Below are 20,811 nucleotides of genomic sequence, written 5' to 3'. Positions count from 1 at the left end.
CCAGCTTAAATGATGGACTGATGAATTATCTAATTAAGGCTGCAGAGCGACAGAAGACTCTGTGTATATGGGTTAAAGTACCTAGTCAGCATTTTTCCCGCCATCTGGCAGGAACACAGGTGAGATCTGATTAAATAAAGCTAATGTGATAACCACACACACACACACACACACACACACACCGAGCGCTTACGTCTTATTATTCATGTTAATCTAATCGAGTTTGGTTACTGTTGAGGGAAATTCTAAACAAACTCACTGTCTGACATGTATTTATCGCCCATCAGGACGTCATAAACCATACAAATCCACTCAATGGTCTCAATCAATAACACGCTGCGCGCGCGCACACACACACACACACACACACACACGTGTCTGAGTGCCTTCAAATGAGGTCCGAGCTCTCACCTTCCCGCCGTTTGTCAGATTTATCTCACGCGAGAAGCGACTCCATAAACGCGGGACAGAATTACGCCCCACCGCTGCGGTAAAGGACTGATATTTATCCGCGTGCGTGTGTGCGCGCGCGCGCTGCGGGTGAGCTTAGTTATCAAACCTCACATTAATACGACACCGCATCCTCAGCCTGATCATAAATCACACAGAGAAAATGATCTTGATATAGCATTGATGGGAAGATAAAGAGAATGTGCGCGCACGCACGCACGCACGCGCAGCTCTTGGTTCTGCAGTGCATGCAGTGTGTTTTCTTTAATCGCTGTTTATATTGCCTATAATGCAACAAAAGAGTAGGGTTAGGTCAGAAACATGCAAACTGTTGCGCTAATAAACCTCAGTACTCAAGGGGGCGATAGAGATTCCTTCAAACGTCTGTCATTAATATGTGTTGTCCAGATGTATATTCATCTCTCTATCTCTCTCTCTCTATATATATGCATCAAAATAATACAATATTAATATTTTTTATAAAATATTTCATAATTACTTGATTTCCAAGTAATGAATAATATATTTTTATGTAATTTATTTTATAATATAATCTCAAATTTCATAATTACTTGATTTCCAAGTAATTATTAATATATTTTTTATAGTATTTTTTATAATATAATCTCTAATTTCCTATTATTTCATTTCCAAGTAATGAATAATATATTTTTGTTATTTATTTTTATAATATAATCCAAAATTTCACAATTACTTCATATCCAAGTAACTAATATATTTTGTATTATTTTTATTTTGATAATTACTTAATTTTCAGGTAATTATTAATATATTTTATAGTATAATCTCTTATTTCCTAATTCCAAGTAATTATTGATATATTTTGTATTATTTATATATTTTTGTAATATAATTTCATATTTCATGACTTGATGTACTTATTAATATTTTTGTATTATTTTTTTATTTTAGAATATATTTCCATATTTCACAATTACTTGATTTCCAAATAATGATTAATATTTTTAAATTATTTATTTTTACAGTATAATCTCCTATTTCAGTTACTTTCCAAGTCAACAGGTCATAAGATAATTCTGAGCGCACACATTTTGAACCAATCACTTGAGCCGTAAATGTCATGTGACTAAAAACTTTGGTGCTGCAGGAAAAATTACATCTTAACATTTTAGCCTGCTGTTTAAAGCTGCTGTGTGTGATGTTCAGAAGTTCATCTAGTCTGTGCTTTGACTTCCTGAAGAATGAAACACTGTGACACTTTCAGAACACTGACCTGTTTGTCTGAGCAGCTTCTGACTCAACCAATGACAAGAGTTTGGGGGCGGGACTATCGGTTTGTCTAACCAGTGCAAGACAGGGGGCGGGATAGAAGAGGAGACACAAGTGTAATTTACTTCAGTAGTAGTGCATAAATTTCCCACTTCACCTGTAATTGTCTGGCTAAAGGCTTTGAGAGCTTTAACCACTGCACCACACAGGAAATAATTACAGACCAGACTGATCATGTGACTTCTGAGTGCTGCCATAAAACCTTCCACATACTGCATGTTAAAAGAGAAGGAACTCGTTTAAAGAAATGGCTGGATTCACTGTACAATCTTGTGCGTGTAAATGTCACAAAAAACACATCATTTGCCACCAAAAAAGACCAAATTAAAAAAAACACACACACACACACAAAGCCTTTAATGTATTATAACATTATTTTCATGACAATGAAGCTGTTGTGTGTGTGATGTTGCTCTTCATCAACAGTGAGACACACATTTCTTTGAGCGCCGCTCAGTCTTTCTCTCTGTGTCCGTGAGTTTGCAGTTGTTCAATGCCACACTGGGCGTCTTTGTCACCCGCCGTCTTTGATTATGATGTCGCCCCTGAGGAATCCCGTGGAATGTGGCGGAATGCTGTGGGAATCCAGGAATCATTCCAGAATGTCTGAGCATTAACTCTTTCAGGACAATAGAGAGAGAGAGGGAGAGGATGTTAGAACTAAATTTAAACATTTTATTTTATGGACAAAATTTTAAACACGTTAGAAGTGCTTGCACATGCGTAACTCACCACTACAATGCTAATGGTTGCTAGGGTGTTACTATGCAATTCTGAATGGTATTACAGTATGCATGTTGCATGGGTGTTCAAATTGGTTGCTATGCCATTGCAAGGTGGTTACTAGGATGTTCTGAGTGGTTTTAAGTGCATTGCAAGGTGCAATGCCATGGTGTTGCTAAGGTGTTTTAGGTGCATTGCTATGTGGTCACACAAATGTCCTGATTGTTTAGGTGTTCTGAGTAGTTTTCAGAGCATTGCTTAGTGGTTGCCAGGGTGTTGCTATAATGTTGCTAGAGAGTTCTTAGCTGCATTGCTATGGGGTCACTAAAATTTTCTGATTGCTAGGGTGTTCTGAGTGGTTTTCAGTGCATTGCTTAGTGGTTGCCAGGGTGTTACTATGATGTTGCTAGGGTGTTCTAAGTGGTTTTCAGTGTATTGCTTAGTCGTTGCCAGTGTGTTGCTATTATGTTGCTAGGGTGTTCTGAGTAGTTTACAGAGCATTTCTTAGTGGTTGCTAGGGTGTTGCTAGAGAGTTCTTAGGTGCATTGCTATGCAGGTACTGAAACTTTCTGGTTGCTAGGGTAATCTGAGTGGTTGCCAGGGTGTTGCTAAGTTGTTGGTAAGGGGTTGTTAGGTGCATTGCTATGCGGTTACTAAAATGTTCTGGTTGTTAGTGATCTCTGAGTGGTTTTCAGAGCATTGCTTAGTGGTTGCCAGGGTGTTGCTATGATGTTGCTAGAGTGTTCTGAGTGGTTTTCAGAGCATTGCTTAGTGGTTGCCAGGGTGTTGCTATAATGTTGCTAGAGAGTTCTTAGCTGCATTGCTATGGGGTCACTAAAATTGTCTGATTGCTAGGGTGTTCTGAGTGGTTTTCAGTGCATTGCTTAGTGGTTGCCAGGGTGTTACTATGATGTTGCTAGGGTGTTCTAAGTGGTTTTCAGTGTATTGCTTAGTCGTTGCCAGTGTGTTGCTATTATGTTGCTAGGGTGTTCTGAGTAGTTTACAGAGCATTTCTTAGTGGTTGCTAGGGTGTTGCTAGAGAGTTCTTAGGTGCATTGCTATGCAGGTACTGAAACTTTCTGGTTGCTAGGGTAATCTGAGTGGTTGCCAGGGTGTTGCTAAGTTGTTGGTAAGGGGTTGTTAGGTGCATTGCTATGCGGTTACTAAAATGTTCTGGTTGTTAGTGATCTCTGAGTGGTTTTCAGAGCATTGCTTAGTGGTTGCCAGGGTGTTGCTATGATGTTGCTAGAGTGTTCTGAGTGGTTTTAGGAGCATTGCTTTGTGGTTGCCAAGGTGTTGTTATGATGTTGCTAAGGTGTTTTAGGTGCATTGCTATGCGGTTACTAAAATGCTCTGGTTGTTAGGGTGTTCTGAGTGGTTTTTAGAGCATTGCTTAGTGGTTGCCAGGGTGTTGCTATGAGGCTGATAAGGTGCTTTTAGGTGCATTGCTATGCGGTTACTAAAATGTTCTGGTTGCTCGGATGTTCTGAGTGGTTTTTAGAGCATTGCTTAGTGGTTGCCAAGGTGTTGCTAAGGTATTTTTAGGTGCATTGCTATGTGGTTACTAAAATGTTCTGGTTGCTAAGATGTTCTGAGTGGTTTTCAGCGCGTTGCTTAGTGGTTGCCAAGGTGTTGCTATGATGTTGCTAGAGTGTTCTGGGAGGTTTTCAGAGCATTACTTAGTGGTTGCCAGGGTGTTGCTATGATGTTGCTAAGGTGTTTCTGAGTGCATTGCTATGTGGTTACTTAAATGTTCTGGTTGCTAGACTGTTTTTAGTGGTCGCTAGGCTCAAGTAAAAAGAGACACGATTTGAGAATCATTCATGTCTGCAACACAAACACCGGGACGTTTAATACTTAGTGCTGAAACTGTAAGTATGAGCAAACACCACATAAAATTACACATGCAACTCTTAGATAAAACACTCATTTGATGTGTTGTCCGTTAGTGTAGCCGTGCAATCGTGCGTTTAGCGCAAAGGGAGAATATAAACAGGCAGTTTGCTGTACAAACACATTTAGGTAAACACATAGTGTATATATTTGTGTATGTGTGTGTGTGTGTTAGTGTGTGTGTGAGAAACACAAAGACATGAAGATAAACATCAGGATGTACGCTAGAGTTTCTGTGTCAACACTGTGTACACTTGCCCTGGTTACCCACAACACCTCTCACACACACACACACACACACACACACAGCGTCCCTCAGGAGGTAAATCAGGACACACCCTCCGTCAGCTGAGGTCAGGACAGGACCAGGTCAGATAAAGCGGGCACAGTCTGGATCAGACCAGCTTTCTTACTCTCACTCAGGCCTAGACCTGAATTCTGTTTTTTCTCCACACTTGGCAGAAATGCATGTGAGAGCCTGTCAAGTCCTTTGCCCTCGTTATTATGCATGCATGATATAATCTCTTTTGTCCTCCTGAAATCTATACTGGGATTCAGATTAAATGTTTAAACATTGACACTTTATGAATCCAAACTGTCTAATCTAATAGTTAATGATAATGCTGCCATTGTTTCATTTAGTAAGATACATTTGAATTATATGAGTTTTATGCTTTATGGGAATGTTTACAGAACCAAAACAATAACATTTTGTGCATCCAAAATTCTTGGACTTAAATATTCTCAAAAGAAAAAGAAAAAAAACACATTTTAATAGGTTGAATCTGAGAGTATGATGCACATTTAATCTGCTGTGTTCAAGTCTTCTTGGGAAATTCCTGTAGTGTAGATAATTACAAGTTTGGAAATTGCAAGTACTTTTACCCAGATGACATCAGACATAATGTGCAGTATAAAACATACTGTATCCCACAATGCAGTGTGCTCAACTTGACCTTCCATTTCCAGTGACAAATGAGCAGTAGTAATATCAACTGTGATTTTAATATTAATGTAGCATATTGCTACATTTACCATTGCAAATAGGCTACTATTTAAAGTCCCCCTGTAGTCAATAATTTTATCCCTTAAAACTCATCTATGATCACCAAAAAAAAAAAAAAAAAAAAAAAAAAAGTGAAAACATTTTTTTTCATGCCTTAAAATAGCTTGAATGTAACGCTACATTTAATATACCCGCCGGATCAATGAATATGCAAATTAGCCCCGCCTCCACTCAGTCGCACAAGCTCAGAGATCCACTCGGTCAACTTACTAATGTAAACACTGCACAATGGTATCACTCTTTACAAAGTCGGACACGTAACGGTAATTAATATGATTAGCCTTTAGCTTGACTACGTTATCAAACAGCTAATAATGTGTTGCTAATGTTACACAAACCATGTTCCCGTTCGCCATGTCAGAGTCAGACAGCTGTCTTCTAACAATCAGTATCTTTAGAAATGCTTTGAACAACTCAGAACGTCGGTGGAGAAAGACATATAGTTCATCATAACATCGTAATATACATAATACACCAATCATATTGCTACATGCTAGTTCACTGTTAATGATATGCTAAAGTCCGCCGGCACATTAACGTGATTGGTTACAAGGTAGTTTGTGACGTCACAAACACCAGCGATTTCAAATCGCGGGTTTGAGACTGTCTTTTTCACTGCAGTTTTAAGGAGAAAATACTCAGCAATGGTTTTGACATATGAATTTGCACATGGTTTGTTTTAAAGCATATTAAAAACACCACATAGACATATCAAACAACATTAAAAACTTGATTTTCACGTATACAGTGAAGAAAGTAGCAAGTTATTATTTCATAGCAACTACAGCCCATAATTCAGATCCCAGAGAGCGGAAATATCCTCATCTGATAAGGGCTTCCGTCAAGGTGCAATTGTTCCTCGGGAAGCCCTTAAAAGTGTGCAAAAGCACTTATTAAACTATTTTTCTCTGTATTGTAGGCTACTTTGTATTTCAACACAAGTCTCAAAGCCGATCATGTCATGGCCTGCAGTTTGCAAGTGTGAATCCTGTGCGTTTGTTTCTCCTCAGGGAAAGTCCTCAAAACTTTCCTCGCGGCGAAACAAACAGGAAAAGAGTGGCAGCGTTACGCACCAGGGGAAAGTATTCCACCAAACAGTAAGTAAAACGCGCCCCACGGGCGTTATTTCCTCGTCCTGACTGGATGAAGGGGGTCCAGCCCTCCTGGGCTTCCTTTCTTTCTCCTTCCATCTCTCAGCAGCTCGATCAGCCGATCTTTCAGCAGGAGTCTGATGTGTGAACTCTGGGAGTCCATCAGCACCGCGCGCGTTATTGTTGGCCACTTTTCCAACAGGACACTCTTCGCGCGTCCTCGAGTTTCAGTGAATGTTCAAGGAATGGAAAGTATTCTGCTGGAATTATAAGCTCGAGGTCAAACGGGACAGAAGCAGATAAAGTTGAAGTCTTTGGATTCCGGGACTTGGTTTATATGAACCTGTTCTCTGGATCCGTGGACGCGTTGCGCAGCGGTGGAAACTCCGGGTTCATGTCGCTCTCCTGGATCATGGATCAGCGGACGGTTCGGTTCCAAATCATGTGGCTGCTCGTGTGCTCCCTCATCGCGGTGCTTAGCGGTGAACATTACCCCACACAGGCCCAGGTGATGTCCTCCAAAGCGCTGAGGGCTTCAAACACACGCAGCAATGGTGAGTTTTGTGACTTCAAAAGTAGTAGAAACGCCTGCGTGTCACAAAGCAAGTGTCATCTGAGCTCAAATGCTGTAATTTTTGAAGTCCTTTAATAAACATTTGGTGTTTTTGGTGCATGTATGAAGTCAAGTTCACACAGGTGTCCTAGTTAGCAGGTGTAGTTGATCACATTAACACACACAAAGTGGCTTTTTGCCTTTGTTTTAAACCCTAAATCGATTGTTTTTGCCGAATGTTTAACTTCTAAAAAATGCTTGTGTTGTCTGTCTTTACAATATGACATTTGTGTTTTGTTATCTAATCAATGCAATGACTAGTGCCTGCTGATATACTCAGACAAGTGGCATTAGTTCAGCTCGCATGGCTCTTGCTTTGATGTTTTGTGATCTTCTCACGAATGACATTCAGGCATTCTGGAGTGCGAAAGCGTCCTGTGGTCACTGTGGATGTGAAAGTTACTCAGTTTGAGTTCGTGTTGTGATCAGCTCGAGCTTGTTTGGACAGGTCTACAGCTCTCTGATCTTCTCTGTTCATGTCACATGCATGATTTCAACAGCTTTGTTCCTCTCTGCACTGATATAACCTGTAAATCTTAACCTGTTCTTGTATTTCTGGAGCTCAAACAGTCGAGCATGATGCAAGGTCAAGGGTTCGATTCCCAGGGATTGAGTGAACTGATAGAAATGTGTAGCTTGAATGCGGTGTAAATTGGTTTTGATGCATTAGTTTATACAAACTGTCATCAATAATGTGGTGATGTTAAATACTTAGGAGACTTTTGAGGTCAGCTGTGTGTGTGTGTGTGTGTGTGTGTTCTTCAACAGGTGTGTGACACCTGTAATGAATGTCTGAATGTCCTCTGGGGATATTAGGGTAGTTGATAAATAGGCTACCATGGATTTTTCAAACATTAAGATCTTTACTATTTGGAATTTTGGAATTCTGCATTTTATTTTGGAATTTTGAATTTATTTTGGAATCTTTGACTCTATTTTTAGTCATTCATGGTTAATTTAAATAGTCTTGCAGTGCGACAGGTGAATTATTTCAAGCATAAATATTCATTTTAGTCTCTGAATTAGTGTTAGATACTATTATTGTAAGTTTTTTTTTTTTTTTTTTAAATGTAATTTTTATTTTTGTGTTTTTCGTATTTATCTTAATTTGAGTTAATGTTTTAGCAATTTTAGTTTTTTTGTCATTTTTAAAGTGTCTAATTTTTTTTTAATTAACTTTAGTTTTAGATATTTTAGCACATTGTTAAACTAAATGAAAATGAGATGTTGCTCCAGCAACTAGCTGAAATGTAATAAGTTTTTTTTGTTATTTTATTTCAGTTAATGTTTATTTTATTTCAAATAACAAAACTTTTTATGGTTTTAGTGTGTGTGTGTGTGTGTGTGTGTGTGTGTGTGTGTGTGTGTGTGTGTGCGTGTTTGATCATTTATGACAGAACTGTTTAGCAGTGAACGGGGTGGGTGTGTGTGTGTGTGTGTACATGTACAACTATCTTTGTGAGGACCGGTTTGAGTTTTAAACCATCTGAGTGTAGTGAGGACATTTTGGCCATTCCTTCCTTTCTGAGAGCTTTTAAAGGCCTGTTTGAGGGTAAAGACTTGGTTTTAGGGATCAGGTTATAATCGGGTTAAGGGTTGGTTTAGGGTAAGGGTTCAGGTGAGGCACTTAGTTGTGATGGGTAGGGTTAGAGTAAGGAGCTAGAGATGTGTCAGTGAATGTCCTCACAAAGACAGATGTACAAGAATGAGTGTAAAACAGCTGAAATATAGTTATTTTAGGGCAGTGAGTCACAGGGTGTCCTGGACCCACACCCAGCCATCAGTGTTGAGGAATCTGGTGTGGGATTCCCCACAAAACACACACACACACACACACACACGCACGCGCACACACACACACACACACACACGCACACACATCTTCCTGTTGCATTGTGTGTGTGTCTGTGTGCAGGTGGGCTTCTGTCTCTGAGTTTGTGTGTTTTTATATTGACAAAAAAATGTCTTTAATGTTTGAAGGTGTTTCCATCTAGTCGTTTGTGAGCGACAGCCTGTTTCTGCTTCAGAAAGTGAGACACATTCTGCCATTTTTATACACAAACAGGAAGATGCATCTTTACTCAGCAAATTTTTGTCTGTGTATCTCTCACACAGCTGTCTGCTAGCACACATTATTTCATCATCTCTCTGTGTGTGTGTGTGTGTGTGTGTGTGTGTGTGTGTGTGGAATCCATGAGAAACTGAAACCTTGACAGACACACTATGACAGACCCCTCAGCTGCAGATCTGTGTGTTTAAAGAGTCTTGATGTTGTTTTTGTCTCTACTAGAACAGGTTTTCCTGCTTGAATGTTCATTATTTTCCTCATGTTCTCCATTGTTGCAGCTCCCCGCCCCTTACCATAACCACCAGTTTCAACACATTACTAACTAACTCAACCAGGCCCCGCCCCTTTATACTGTGTACGAATTATTTAAATGAGGAATATTGTGACATGTTCGTTCCCGGAAGAGAAGCAGCGCTGTGTGTGTGTGTGTGTGTGTGTGTGTGAGAGTGTGTGAGTGTGTGTGTGAAATATTGAGCAGCAGTGGTTCATGTCTCAGGTTTGGCATGTTTCAGCAGTGGGTGTTTCATCTCCATTAGCTCAGTGTTTCCCTCATGAAGTCAGACATCTGTGAGCTGCTTGTCTGTGTGATGACACACGCCTCTGATTCTCATTATATCTGTGATTTTTAAAGCATGCAAATGACTTTATGGCTTCTTATCCTAGAAACAATGGTGTGATGAGTATACACAAGTGTATCAGGAAAAAATAGATCAAGCTCTGCAGATTTTAAATGCCATACTTCCTACATACTCCAAACTGTCTGCTTCAGCACTTTATTTGACAAAAATAAAAATGCAATGTATTGCTGTAAAGGAATTGTTGCATTTCCATTTGAGTAAAATTTTAAAGGTGGATTAAATTGTTAGTTTAATTAAAATGGTAAGTTTTATAAATTAATTTGATTACCACATTTTTTGATGATGGATTTATATTAAATCGTAAAATACAGAATCCAGAAAAATTTCAAACAGAATTTGTGGGAAAATAAATTGGAATTTGTGAAAAAATTACATCAGTTTTCTTAGGGCCCTTATATGGATAAAACTGTATTAAAATAATAGATTGGTAATTAAATTAATTCATAAAACTTTACCACAGTTTTTGGTGGTAAATCTGTATAAAATAGTAAAAACAGAATCTAGAAAAATTAAAACAATTTCTGATTAAAATAAAATGAAATTTGTGACAAAATTAAAAGTTTTCAAAGTCCCTAATATTGTTAAAAGTTTATTAAATTATCAAAATATTAAAGTTTTATGAATTCAATTGATTACCACAGTTTTTGACAATAAATCTGTGTAAAATCGTAAAATAGAATCTTGAAAAATTAAAACAGAATTTTTTTTATAGGGCCCTAATATTGTTAAACATTTATTAAGTTATTATTATAATTAATTGATTCAGTTATTAAAATGGTAATTTTTTATGAATTAATTTAATTACCACTGTTTTTGTTGGTAAATATACAGGATATTTAATTATAAAACACAGAATGCTGAAAAAAATGAAAACAAGATTTGTGGAAAAATGTCATGAGGCCTTATTTTTTAAAATGATTTATAATTAAATTAACATTTAACAATGTAATAAATTAACAATGTAATACATTATTATTGAAGTTTGATTAATTCAATTTATTAGACATGATTTTTGATGATTAAAACTTAAAGAAGAATCCAGACAGAAAACACAAAATTTGGGAAAAATTAAAAGCGATTAAAACAGAGTTTATAGAGCCCTAATAAGTTGTTTTATTGCTGTCAAGAAGAAAACCATCCATTATTATTCCCATTTATTGCAGGGGCAGTTGCTCCATGTTTGCTTCATCGTTGCCTTTTTAATCAGTCAAATGCAATTGAACTAAAACACAAGGGGTCAAGGTTTAGGTGTGTGTGTGTGTAAGTGACACGAAGCACAGAAACTGGCCATATAAAGAGAGATCAGATGTCAGAACAGATGTGTTTAGTGGATGTGAGTGTGTTCAGTATCTTGTGTTAATAAGAGCTGGCTGGAGTGTTAAAGGCTTCATTTTCATGACGCTGCAGTTGAAGCCTAATTGATTTACTTCCTCACAAGTGGTGCCCTGGATTTTGTGTGTGTGTGTGTGTGTCTATTGTCAACACTCTCCAGATACTAATAAGAAGGATCTGATCAGGGATGCAAAATAATACAGACATATGCTTCATTATCTCAGTTAAACATGTGTTCGCTGCACCAGAGGCTTGTTTCCTGCGTGTCACGTGTTTTTATTTTTGAACTGTATGTTTGTGCTGTTCAACATCAGCGTGTTGTGAGGAATAATATCAGCCAGTTAAACTCTTTCCTTTGCCAAATCCTCCCAGGAACATACGGCGCTTGTGTTTGGCATAATATAGTTAATGCAGGAAAGTGAAAACATTTTACAAAGTGATTCAAAGTCAGTAACAAACCCAGTACAGTCAAACAGCTTATTTAAAAAAGTAAACAGACTTCAGAACAGCAAAATAACAATTATGTACTCGAAATTAACAAAAGGTAAGGCTTTATTTATTGCATAAATTTATTGTTTGATTAAATCAAGAATTATTTTTGTAACGCATAAGCCCTTTGGTTCTCATTACCATAATTAAAAAAAATAATCTAATTACTGTTGTTTTCAAGTACATTGCATTCTATTCAGTGCAGAAATGCCTTATTTTTTTTGTAATTTTACCATAAACATTTGTATGGAAGCTTGTTTCCACCACTAAATAAAAAAATACAAAAGTTAATTGTGACTTTATCTCACAATTCTGACTTTTTTTTTTCTCGCAATTGCGAGTTTGCATCTCACAATTTTGACTTATCTCAGAATTGTGCGTTATAAAGTCAGAATTGCGAGAATTAAAAAGTCAGAATTGCACGAAATAAAGTCAGAATTGCACGAAATAAAGTCAGAATTGCACAAAATAAAGTCAGAATTGCGAGAATTAAAAAGTCAGAATTGTGAGTTATAAAGTCAGGATTGTGAGTTATAAAGTCAGGATTGTGAGTTATAAAGTCAGGATTGCGTAATATAAAGTCAGGATTGCGCGTTATAAAGTCAGGATTGCGCGTTATAAAGTCAGGATTGCGAGAATTAAAAAGTCAGAATTGCGAGTTATAAAGTCAGGATTGCGTGATATAAAGTCAGAATTGCGCGTTATAAAGTCAGAATTACGAGTTATAAAGTCAGGATTGCACGAAATAAAATCAGAATTGCACGATATATAGTCAGAATTGCACAAAAATAAAGTCAGGATTGCATGAAATAAAGTCAGAATTGTGAGTTATAAAGTCAGAATTGCACGATATAAAGTCAGAATTGTGTGTTTTAAAGTCGCAATTCTGACAATTGCGAGTTTTTACCTCACAATTCTGACATTATATCGTGCAATTCTGAGAAAAAAAGTCAAAATTATGAGAGAAAAAGTTGCAATTACCTTTTTATTTTTTATTTCATAGCAGAAACAAGCTTCCATACATTTGGGGTGAAATGTGTTTGATTCCATGAAAATAGTCACAGTGAAAAAAAAAAAAAAAAAAAAAAAAAAGGCTTTTTTTTTTTTTTTTTTTTTTTGCAGATTTAGCTTTGCATGTAGTAATGACTCATCATAAAATATATTTTTAAATAGAATGTACTGGTACTGCAGGCACGAGTCTGTTAATGATGTCGTTCAACTGTTCTGTTTAATCTCCACAGTAAATTCTAATGGAACATTTGGTTGCCATGGGTACAAGAACAAAAGTTCCAATATAATATTAGTACACTAATATACTGAGATGATTGTGCTGATATAACGTGTGTTTAGTGTGACTCTAGATGTCCAGGAATAGATTCTGCTTTGGGTTCCAACTGTGTAACAGTTTCAGCATGATCTCTCACTCAAGCACAGAGCAGCACGCGAGGTGAGAGAAACTAGAAATAGATGCGCACACACACACACACACACACACACACACACTCGTCTCGTCCTCAGGGTGGGAGTCTGAGTGTGTCTCGATGCTTCTCTAAGTTCAGCTGAAACCGTCTGACAGCAGGGTCACACCGATGCGTCATAAAGTTTTATGCCTCCGGTTGACCTCTGACCTCTATCTGTCAATAGAAACACATGCTTTCTGAACTCCTGTCCTAGGAAATTCTTCATGTCTTATAATGGATTTAACTGTAGAGGAATGTGCGGGGTGTATTTCACCCCAAAATCAAAAGGAAGAAATAAAAAAATTTTACATAATCAAAATGGTCCTGAAATAGCCATTTTGTTTATGAAAAAATATTAATTTATTTGTGAAATGTTTTTTTTTATTATTATTCTATTAATTAATTATTTTTTTTATTTGTTTTAATATATATATATATATATATAATATATATATATATATATATATATATATATATATATATTAAATAAATAAATAATTTTTATTTCAATAATAGTAAGGTGTGAAATATGACCTGGGCATGTTTTTACTGAATCAGCCAATGATTAATAAAAAATATATATTTTGCATAATTTTAATGATCCTGAAATAGTCATTTTGTTTATAAAAATATTTATTTATTTATTTAATTTTTTTATTTTTTATTATTTGTTTAATTTATTTTTAAAATTAAGTAAATAAATAAATTGTATTAATTCATGTACTTATTTGTTTGTTTGCTTGCTTTTTAAAAAAATATGACCTGGGCATGTTTTTATTAAATAAGCCCATGAGTAATAATAATAATAATAATAAACATACATTTTGCAAAATTTTAGTGGTCCTGAAATAGTAATTTTGTTTATGAAAAATAGTTATTTAATTAAATATTTTTTATTTATTTATTTTTAAATAAAATAAATCATTAATTTACAACTAATTTAATATAATTAATTTAATAATTTGTTTGTTTGTTTAACTATGACCTGGATATGTTTTTATTGAATCAACCCATAAGTAAAGGTGGAAAAATAACATTTTTGTTCTTTCTCGGCTTTTACAGTCGATTGTTTAATCTGGTTCACCTCTGGAAACTGATGTGCTATTGTTGAAATATTGAGGGAAAGAAACACAGAGACACAACGTGTGAATTTCATGAACTGGACAGCTGTAAAATTTACTGTTTAGTTATTGTTAAACAGTGAAATGTTTTTTTTACCAGCAGATTCTCATTTCACACTCATGGATAGGCTTTTTATGTTTTCCCTACAACCACTGATGTTCATAGTCATGTTATTGATTGAATGTTTTTTTTTTTTATGGAACCATTTATTTGTGATAAACCCGCCCCTAAAAGACACATTAAAACACAGTGAACTGTGATTGATTACTTTACATGTCAATCAGACAGTCTCTTTCTAAGTAGGCAGCTCTTGACCAGAAAAACCTTCACTGTCGGCCAGACACACACACACACACACACACACACACACACAGTCAGCCATTATTCAGGATCTCACACACGAATGCTCACACATGAATGCATGTCTAGATTTGTTGTAATTTTTCCGTTTATCAGCGATGTAGAAATGTGTCTGTACAAATCAATTCAACAGGCTGTTATGCACGCGCACATTTTTACATGCTGTGTCATGAGATTAGTATATTATTTATTCAGACTATAATAAAAGACTCATTTATCACAGACCAAATTCTTTTGACTAAATTTTAAGGCAGAGTTGCGATAAATTTTGAAAGGGAAGGCAACTCCATAATGCACTGCAACAAGCTCAGTAAAAGTAATCCATCCACGATAAAAACTCGGGCGGACAAAAGCTAGAGACATTATCAAATATACTTGTAAAGAGAATCCTTAAGCGAATCAGAAGTAAATTGGGTTATTGTCCTGAAGAGAATCTGAAGTGAATTCAGATCACTTCCCAAAGAGCATTTTCCCCAAGAGAATCAAAAGTGAATTGGGTTAATGTCCTGAAGAGAATCAGAAGTGAATTCAGATCACTTCCCAAAGAGCATTTTCCCCAGTAAAATCAAAAGTGAACTCTGTTCTTTTCCTGAAGAGAATCCAGAAGTGAGTTGGGTTATTTTCCTGAAGAGAATATGAAGTGAATTCAGATCACTTCTCAAAGAGCATTTTCCCCAAGAGAATCAAAAGTGAATTAGGTTATTTTCCTGAAGAGAAATCACTTCCAAAATAGCATCAAAAGTAAATTCACGCTTCCTGAACAGAATTAAAAGTGAATTAAGTTATAAGACAATCAAAGAAAACTCAATTCACTTCTGGATTGGAAGAGGATCTAAAGTGACTTGTTTTTCTGAATAAAATAAAATAAAATAAAATAAAATAAATAAATAAAAAATAAATAACCAAGTGAATTGGGTTAGTTTACTGAAAAGAATAAGAAAATAATTCAGATAACTTCCCAAACAGTAAATTCAGTTCGCTTTGGATTTGAGAAGAATCAAAAGTGATTTCAGTTCTTTGTCTAAAAAAAAAAAAAAGAAGGAAATTAGAAGGGGAAACCATTCCCAACAACAATTCAGATTACTTCCCAAAGAGCATCATAAGTAAATTCAGTTCACTTCCTGAAAATAATTTATAATTATTCTTTTTGTGTGTGTGTGAACTTAATCAGAAACGAATTTGTTTGCTTTGGATCAAAAGTGGTTCTTTTCCTCAAGAGAATTTTATGCTTATTAGATTGTGTTAATTGTGCGTTCTAAATCAATCACTCACAAGGTTCAGTTTCCATTGGGATTCTGTCTTAGAAGTATGTACTGTAGGCAGCGAGGAAGCTCACTAAGTTTTGGAACATAACCTACTTTATTCTGTCATGGGCGTTTACTCTGATGAATTTAGCTCTTCACAATCACAGACAACAGCTCAAACTTTAACACAGCAAACTTTAAGAGCTTTTACAACTCTGTGTGTGTGATGAGTGTGTATTTACAGTGTGTATTTGTTCTCAGAAAGTTGAAGCAAATTGGTGTTAAGGAAGTACAGTGTGTGTGTGAGAGAGAGATAGATGAGGCTGTTAAAGCTCAAAGCTGCTAGACTGTCTGTCAGTATCACACTTACAGAAGTGACACAAGCGAGTAGTGTGTGTGTGTGTGTGTGTGTTTGTGAGCTAGAGTGGCCTTATTCCTGTGTGTGTTAAGTTCATTTAAAAGCTCATTGGTCAGCAGGTTGTCATGGTGATGGATGGTGGCCCTGTTCCTGCAGTATAGCCATAATCACAAGTGTTTGCTGCATGCATGGATCAGTAATCACTGTGTGTGTGTGTGTGTGTGTGTGTGTGTGTGTGTGTGTGTGTGTGTGTGTGTGTGTGTGCGTGCGTGCGTGCTATGGTGGTCATGATTCAAGGAGCTTTTAGAAATGAAAACATCATTGTGGCTGCATCATTTTGACATTGGATCAGGTCATCGCCAATGTCATCACTTTCGATTAGTGTATCATGAATTCTTTAGCTTTCTTTAAAACGATCAAATGTGCTCATTGGTCTAATTTAAAGATTCATGAACTGTCACATTGAATGATCTTTGATTTCCTGTTGCATAACTTCTGCTATTTTTAATATTTTACCTTTTGTGGGCTAAAAGCGTGTCTGTTTCTGTAGACCTGTCGTCCCCCTTTTTCTGTCTTACTTCTCTTGTTGCTTATGTTTGTATGTGTTTGTTCTGTCAGAGATTCTGTGGTTCATTTCAACTCAGTTCAGATATTAGGATCAAAATCCAACAGTGAATTGATTGTTTTCCTGAAGAGAATCTGAAGGGATTTCAGATTGTTACTTCAGATGTAAATCAGATGTAAATTCAGTTTACCTTTCTGAAAAGAGTCAAAAGTGAGTCATGTTCTTTTCCCCAAGAGAATCAAAAGTGAACTCTGTTCTTTTCCTGATGAGAATAAGAAGTGAATTCAGATCACTTCTCATTTTCCCCAAGAAAATCAAAAGTGAACTCTGTTCTTTTCATGAAGAGAATCAGAAGTGAATTGGGTTATTGTCCTAAAGAGAATACAAAGTGAATTCAGATCACTTCCCAAAGAGGAAAATCAAAAGTGAATTCTGTTCTCTTAAATATTTAACAGTTTAACAAGCTAGGGCTTTAGAATAAAAAGTGAATTCTGTTCTTTTCCTGAAGAGAATCAAAAGTGAATTCTGTTCTTTTCCTGAAGAGAATCAAAAGTGAATTCAGATCACTTCCCAAAGAGCATTTTTCCCAGGAAAATCAAAAGTGAATTCTGTTCTTTTCCTGAAGAGAATACGAAGTGAATTCACTTCCAAAATGCCATCAAAAGTAAATTCATATTGCTTCCTGAACAGAATTAAAAGTGAATTAAGTTAGAAGAGAATCAAAGCAAACTCAGTTCGCTTCTGGATCTGAAGTGAATTGGGTTAGTTTACTGAAAAGAATAAGAAATGAATTCAGATAACTTCCCAAAGGGTAAATTCAGTTCACTTCCTGAACAGAATTAGCAGTGAATAATTTTTTTTGTGAAGACAATCAGATTAAATTCAGTTTGCTTTGAATTTGAGAAGAATCAAAAGTGATTTCAGTTCTTTGTTTAAAGAAAAAAAAACAAGGAAATTAGAAGGGAAACCAGGTTACTTTCCTGAAGAGAATCAGAAGTGAATTCAGATCACTTCCCATATTGCATCATAAGTAAATTCAGTTAATTTCCTGAACAGAATTAAAGTGAAATGTTTTTTTTTTTTTTTTGTATGTGTGAATCAGAAGCTTTGGATCAAAAGTGGTTCTTTTCCTCAAGAGAATAAGAAGTGAGTTAGTCTATTTTCCTGTAGAGAATTAGATTTATTTTCTGAGCTGAATTTATCCTGTTCTCCAAACTGAACTGGGATGAACTGAAATGGGACAGATTCTGACCTTTGTATGTGTTGTATTTGTTTATATCTGTGTGTGTTTGTTTGTCTCCGAGAGTAAACGCACTAACCTGTCCAAGTTGTGACCAGTAACAGACAGCAATCGCCTCACAGACTTGTACCGGAAGGAAGAGGTCATAATGGTCAAGAGCGGAGGTCACGTCCAGAGCCCGCGCTTCCCCAGCTCATACCCTCGCAACCTGCTGTTGTCATGGAAACTGCTCTCGCCTGTCCACACACGAATCCTGCTGGAATTCGACGCTCAGTTTGGACTGGAAGAGGCGGAGAATGGAGTCTGCAGGTGAGGGCGGAGCTTCGGACTGATGAGTTCATGAATACTTAATTAGATCTAAAAGTTTTAAATGGAGGCGGAGAATGGAGCCGGCAGTTGAGGGCGGAGCTTTGGGCTGATGAGTTCATGAATAATTAATTGGCGTTTAAGAGTTTTAAGTGGGGGGTGGAGATTGGAGTCTGCAGGTGAGGGCGGAGCTTCAGACTGAGGAGTTCATGAATACTTAGATCTAAAAGTTTTAAGTGGAGGCGGAGAATGGAGCCTGCAGGTGAGGGTGGAGCTTTCAACTGATGAGTTCATGAATATGTAATTAGATCTAAAAGTTTTAAGTGAAGGTGGAGAATGGAGCCTGCAGGTGAGGGCGGAGCTTCAGAATGGATGAGTACACGAATAATGAATTTTAAGGGGTGTTGAGAAAGTGTCACTTTCACTCTTTGGGTTGGTCTAGATGGTAAATATTTAAAGGTTTAACAAGCTTTAACAGTTTAACCTAAAGCCCTAGCTCTAAAATCTGATTAATTCATAGGATCGTTGATCCTGGACGTGGTTAAATCATGTTGTGACATGTGGTAGAGAATAACAGGGTTAGGTTTTAGATTCCTGTGGTTTTGATTCTGCATTTCTGGACTAGAAATAATGGCCTGAAGAGTTAAAACGTGATATGAATATTTAATGAGCGGAAAGCCAATCAGAGCGAGTATCTGACCACAGCGTGTGTGGAGTGAGTCTCGGGTTACGAGTTTGTCCTTGAGGTTAGAGGGTTTTACTGTGGATCTGATACTTTACAAAGACCCCCGGGACATCAGGACTAAAAATAAAGCAGGAAAAAACTGAGATGAGAGATGAAGTGAATTTAGAGGATGAGAAAGGGACAAGAAGTCAAAGAGGGGAAAGAAACTAAGAATATAAAAAGAATATAAATAACTAAGAAAATAAGAAAGATATACATTTCTGTGTAAAATCTAATAATTTATATGATATAAATAAAAAAGCATAATGTCATTGTCATCACATTCCCAATCACTGCATTAGGAATAAGACTATTAAAAATCATTTTCTTTAATTGAAATGAAGCTGAAATAAAATAAAATATAAATATCAAATGAAAAACTTGAAATATATATATAAAATATTATTATTATTATTATTTTAAATGTAGCCTTGGCAACTAACTGAACAGTATCAGCTCTTTTCTCACAGTGTCTGAAATGGTTCATTCGAAGTTCCGGTCTCTCTAAACCCCACCTTTCTGAGAGCCTGCTCTGCTCTGATTGGTCAGATGGCTCAGTCTGTTGTGATTGGTGGACCGCTTACAGTGCGTGTCGGAAACCAAATGCCCATTACCATATCTGTACTTCAGCTCTTCCTCAGCACTTTTCAGGCCTCAGCTACAACTACAGAATCAATTCTTTCTTTTGAGACAATAGCTTTATTTCTTGTGCACTTTGATATTTAAAACTTTGCAGAACTTTTAAACAGCTCTATTACACACTACATGAAAGCGAATATTGAAAAAAGCACTTTAAAATAGTTCTTTAAAAAAAACAAAAAAAAACAACAACAACTGCACACCTGTTTGAACAGCTGTATATCCTTTACCTGTGCATGTGATGTACTGACAGGCGTGTGTGTGTGTGTGTGTGTGTTTTGCAGGTATGATTATGTGGAAGTGGAGGATATTTCAGAAACCAGCACAATCATCTGGGGCCGCTGGTGCGGTCAAAGATCTCCATCACGGATCACATCCAAAACAAACCTCATCAAAATCACCTTCAAATCGGACGATTACTTCGTAGCAAAACCAGGATTCAAAATCTGCTATTCGCTGTTGGTGAGTGTCTGTTTAATCTCCTGTGCGGAACATTTGCATCATTTCACACGTTAAATCATGTGTTTTTGTTTTAAATACACTACTGTTCAAAAGTTTGGGGTCAGTAAGATTTTTATGAAAGAAATTAATACTTTTATTCAGCAAGGGTGCTTTAAATTGATCAAAAGTGACAGTAAAAACATTTATAATGGTACAAAAGATTCTATTTCAAACTTTGTAGTCATCAAAGAATCCCGAAAAATAAAATGTATCATGTTTCCACAAAAATATGAACTGTTTTAAACATCATAAAAGTTTCTTGAGCATCAAATCATCATATCAGAATGATTTCTGAAGGATCATGTGACACTGAAGACTGGAGTAATGATGCTGAAAATTCAGCTTTGATCACAGGAATAAATTACACTTTACTATATATTCACATAGAAAACAGTTATTTTAAACTGTAAAAATAATTCACAATTTTTACTGTTTTACTTTTGATCAAATAAATGCAGCCTTCTTTCAAAAACATTAAATAATCTTTTGAATGGTAGTGTATATATGACATTTTTTTTGTGCTCAATATACTGTAGCATGGCCTCCAGTGTCTTGTTGCTTTAAATAAAAATATTACACACAAAAATTTCATTAACTTAATTTTATTAAGTGTCTTCC

The 20,811-nt window shown here is 36.2% G+C and overlaps 1 protein-coding gene across 1 annotated transcript in view; it reads left to right on the top strand.

Annotated features, from left to right (window-relative positions):
• Positions 1-6,578: 6,578 nt before the first annotated feature.
• pdgfd (platelet derived growth factor d) overlaps positions 6,579-20,811 on the top strand; it is a 30,266-nt gene continuing 16,033 nt past the window's right edge. Inside the window, exons 1-3 of the mRNA XM_051861917.1 lie at positions 6,579-7,088; positions 18,122-18,332; positions 19,977-20,154. Coding sequence (XP_051717877.1) covers positions 6,872-7,088; positions 18,122-18,332; positions 19,977-20,154 — 606 coding nt within the window. The 5' untranslated portion in view covers positions 6,579-6,871. The remainder of the gene's footprint in view (positions 7,089-18,121; positions 18,333-19,976; positions 20,155-20,811) is intronic.

This window comes from Ctenopharyngodon idella, chromosome 15, assembly GCF_019924925.1.
Source record: "Ctenopharyngodon idella isolate HZGC_01 chromosome 15, HZGC01, whole genome shotgun sequence".
Classification (NCBI taxonomy): domain Eukaryota; kingdom Metazoa; phylum Chordata; class Actinopteri; order Cypriniformes; family Xenocyprididae; genus Ctenopharyngodon; species Ctenopharyngodon idella.
Note: the sequence above shows the minus strand (reverse complement) of the source record. Positions and strands in the feature narration are given on the sequence as shown.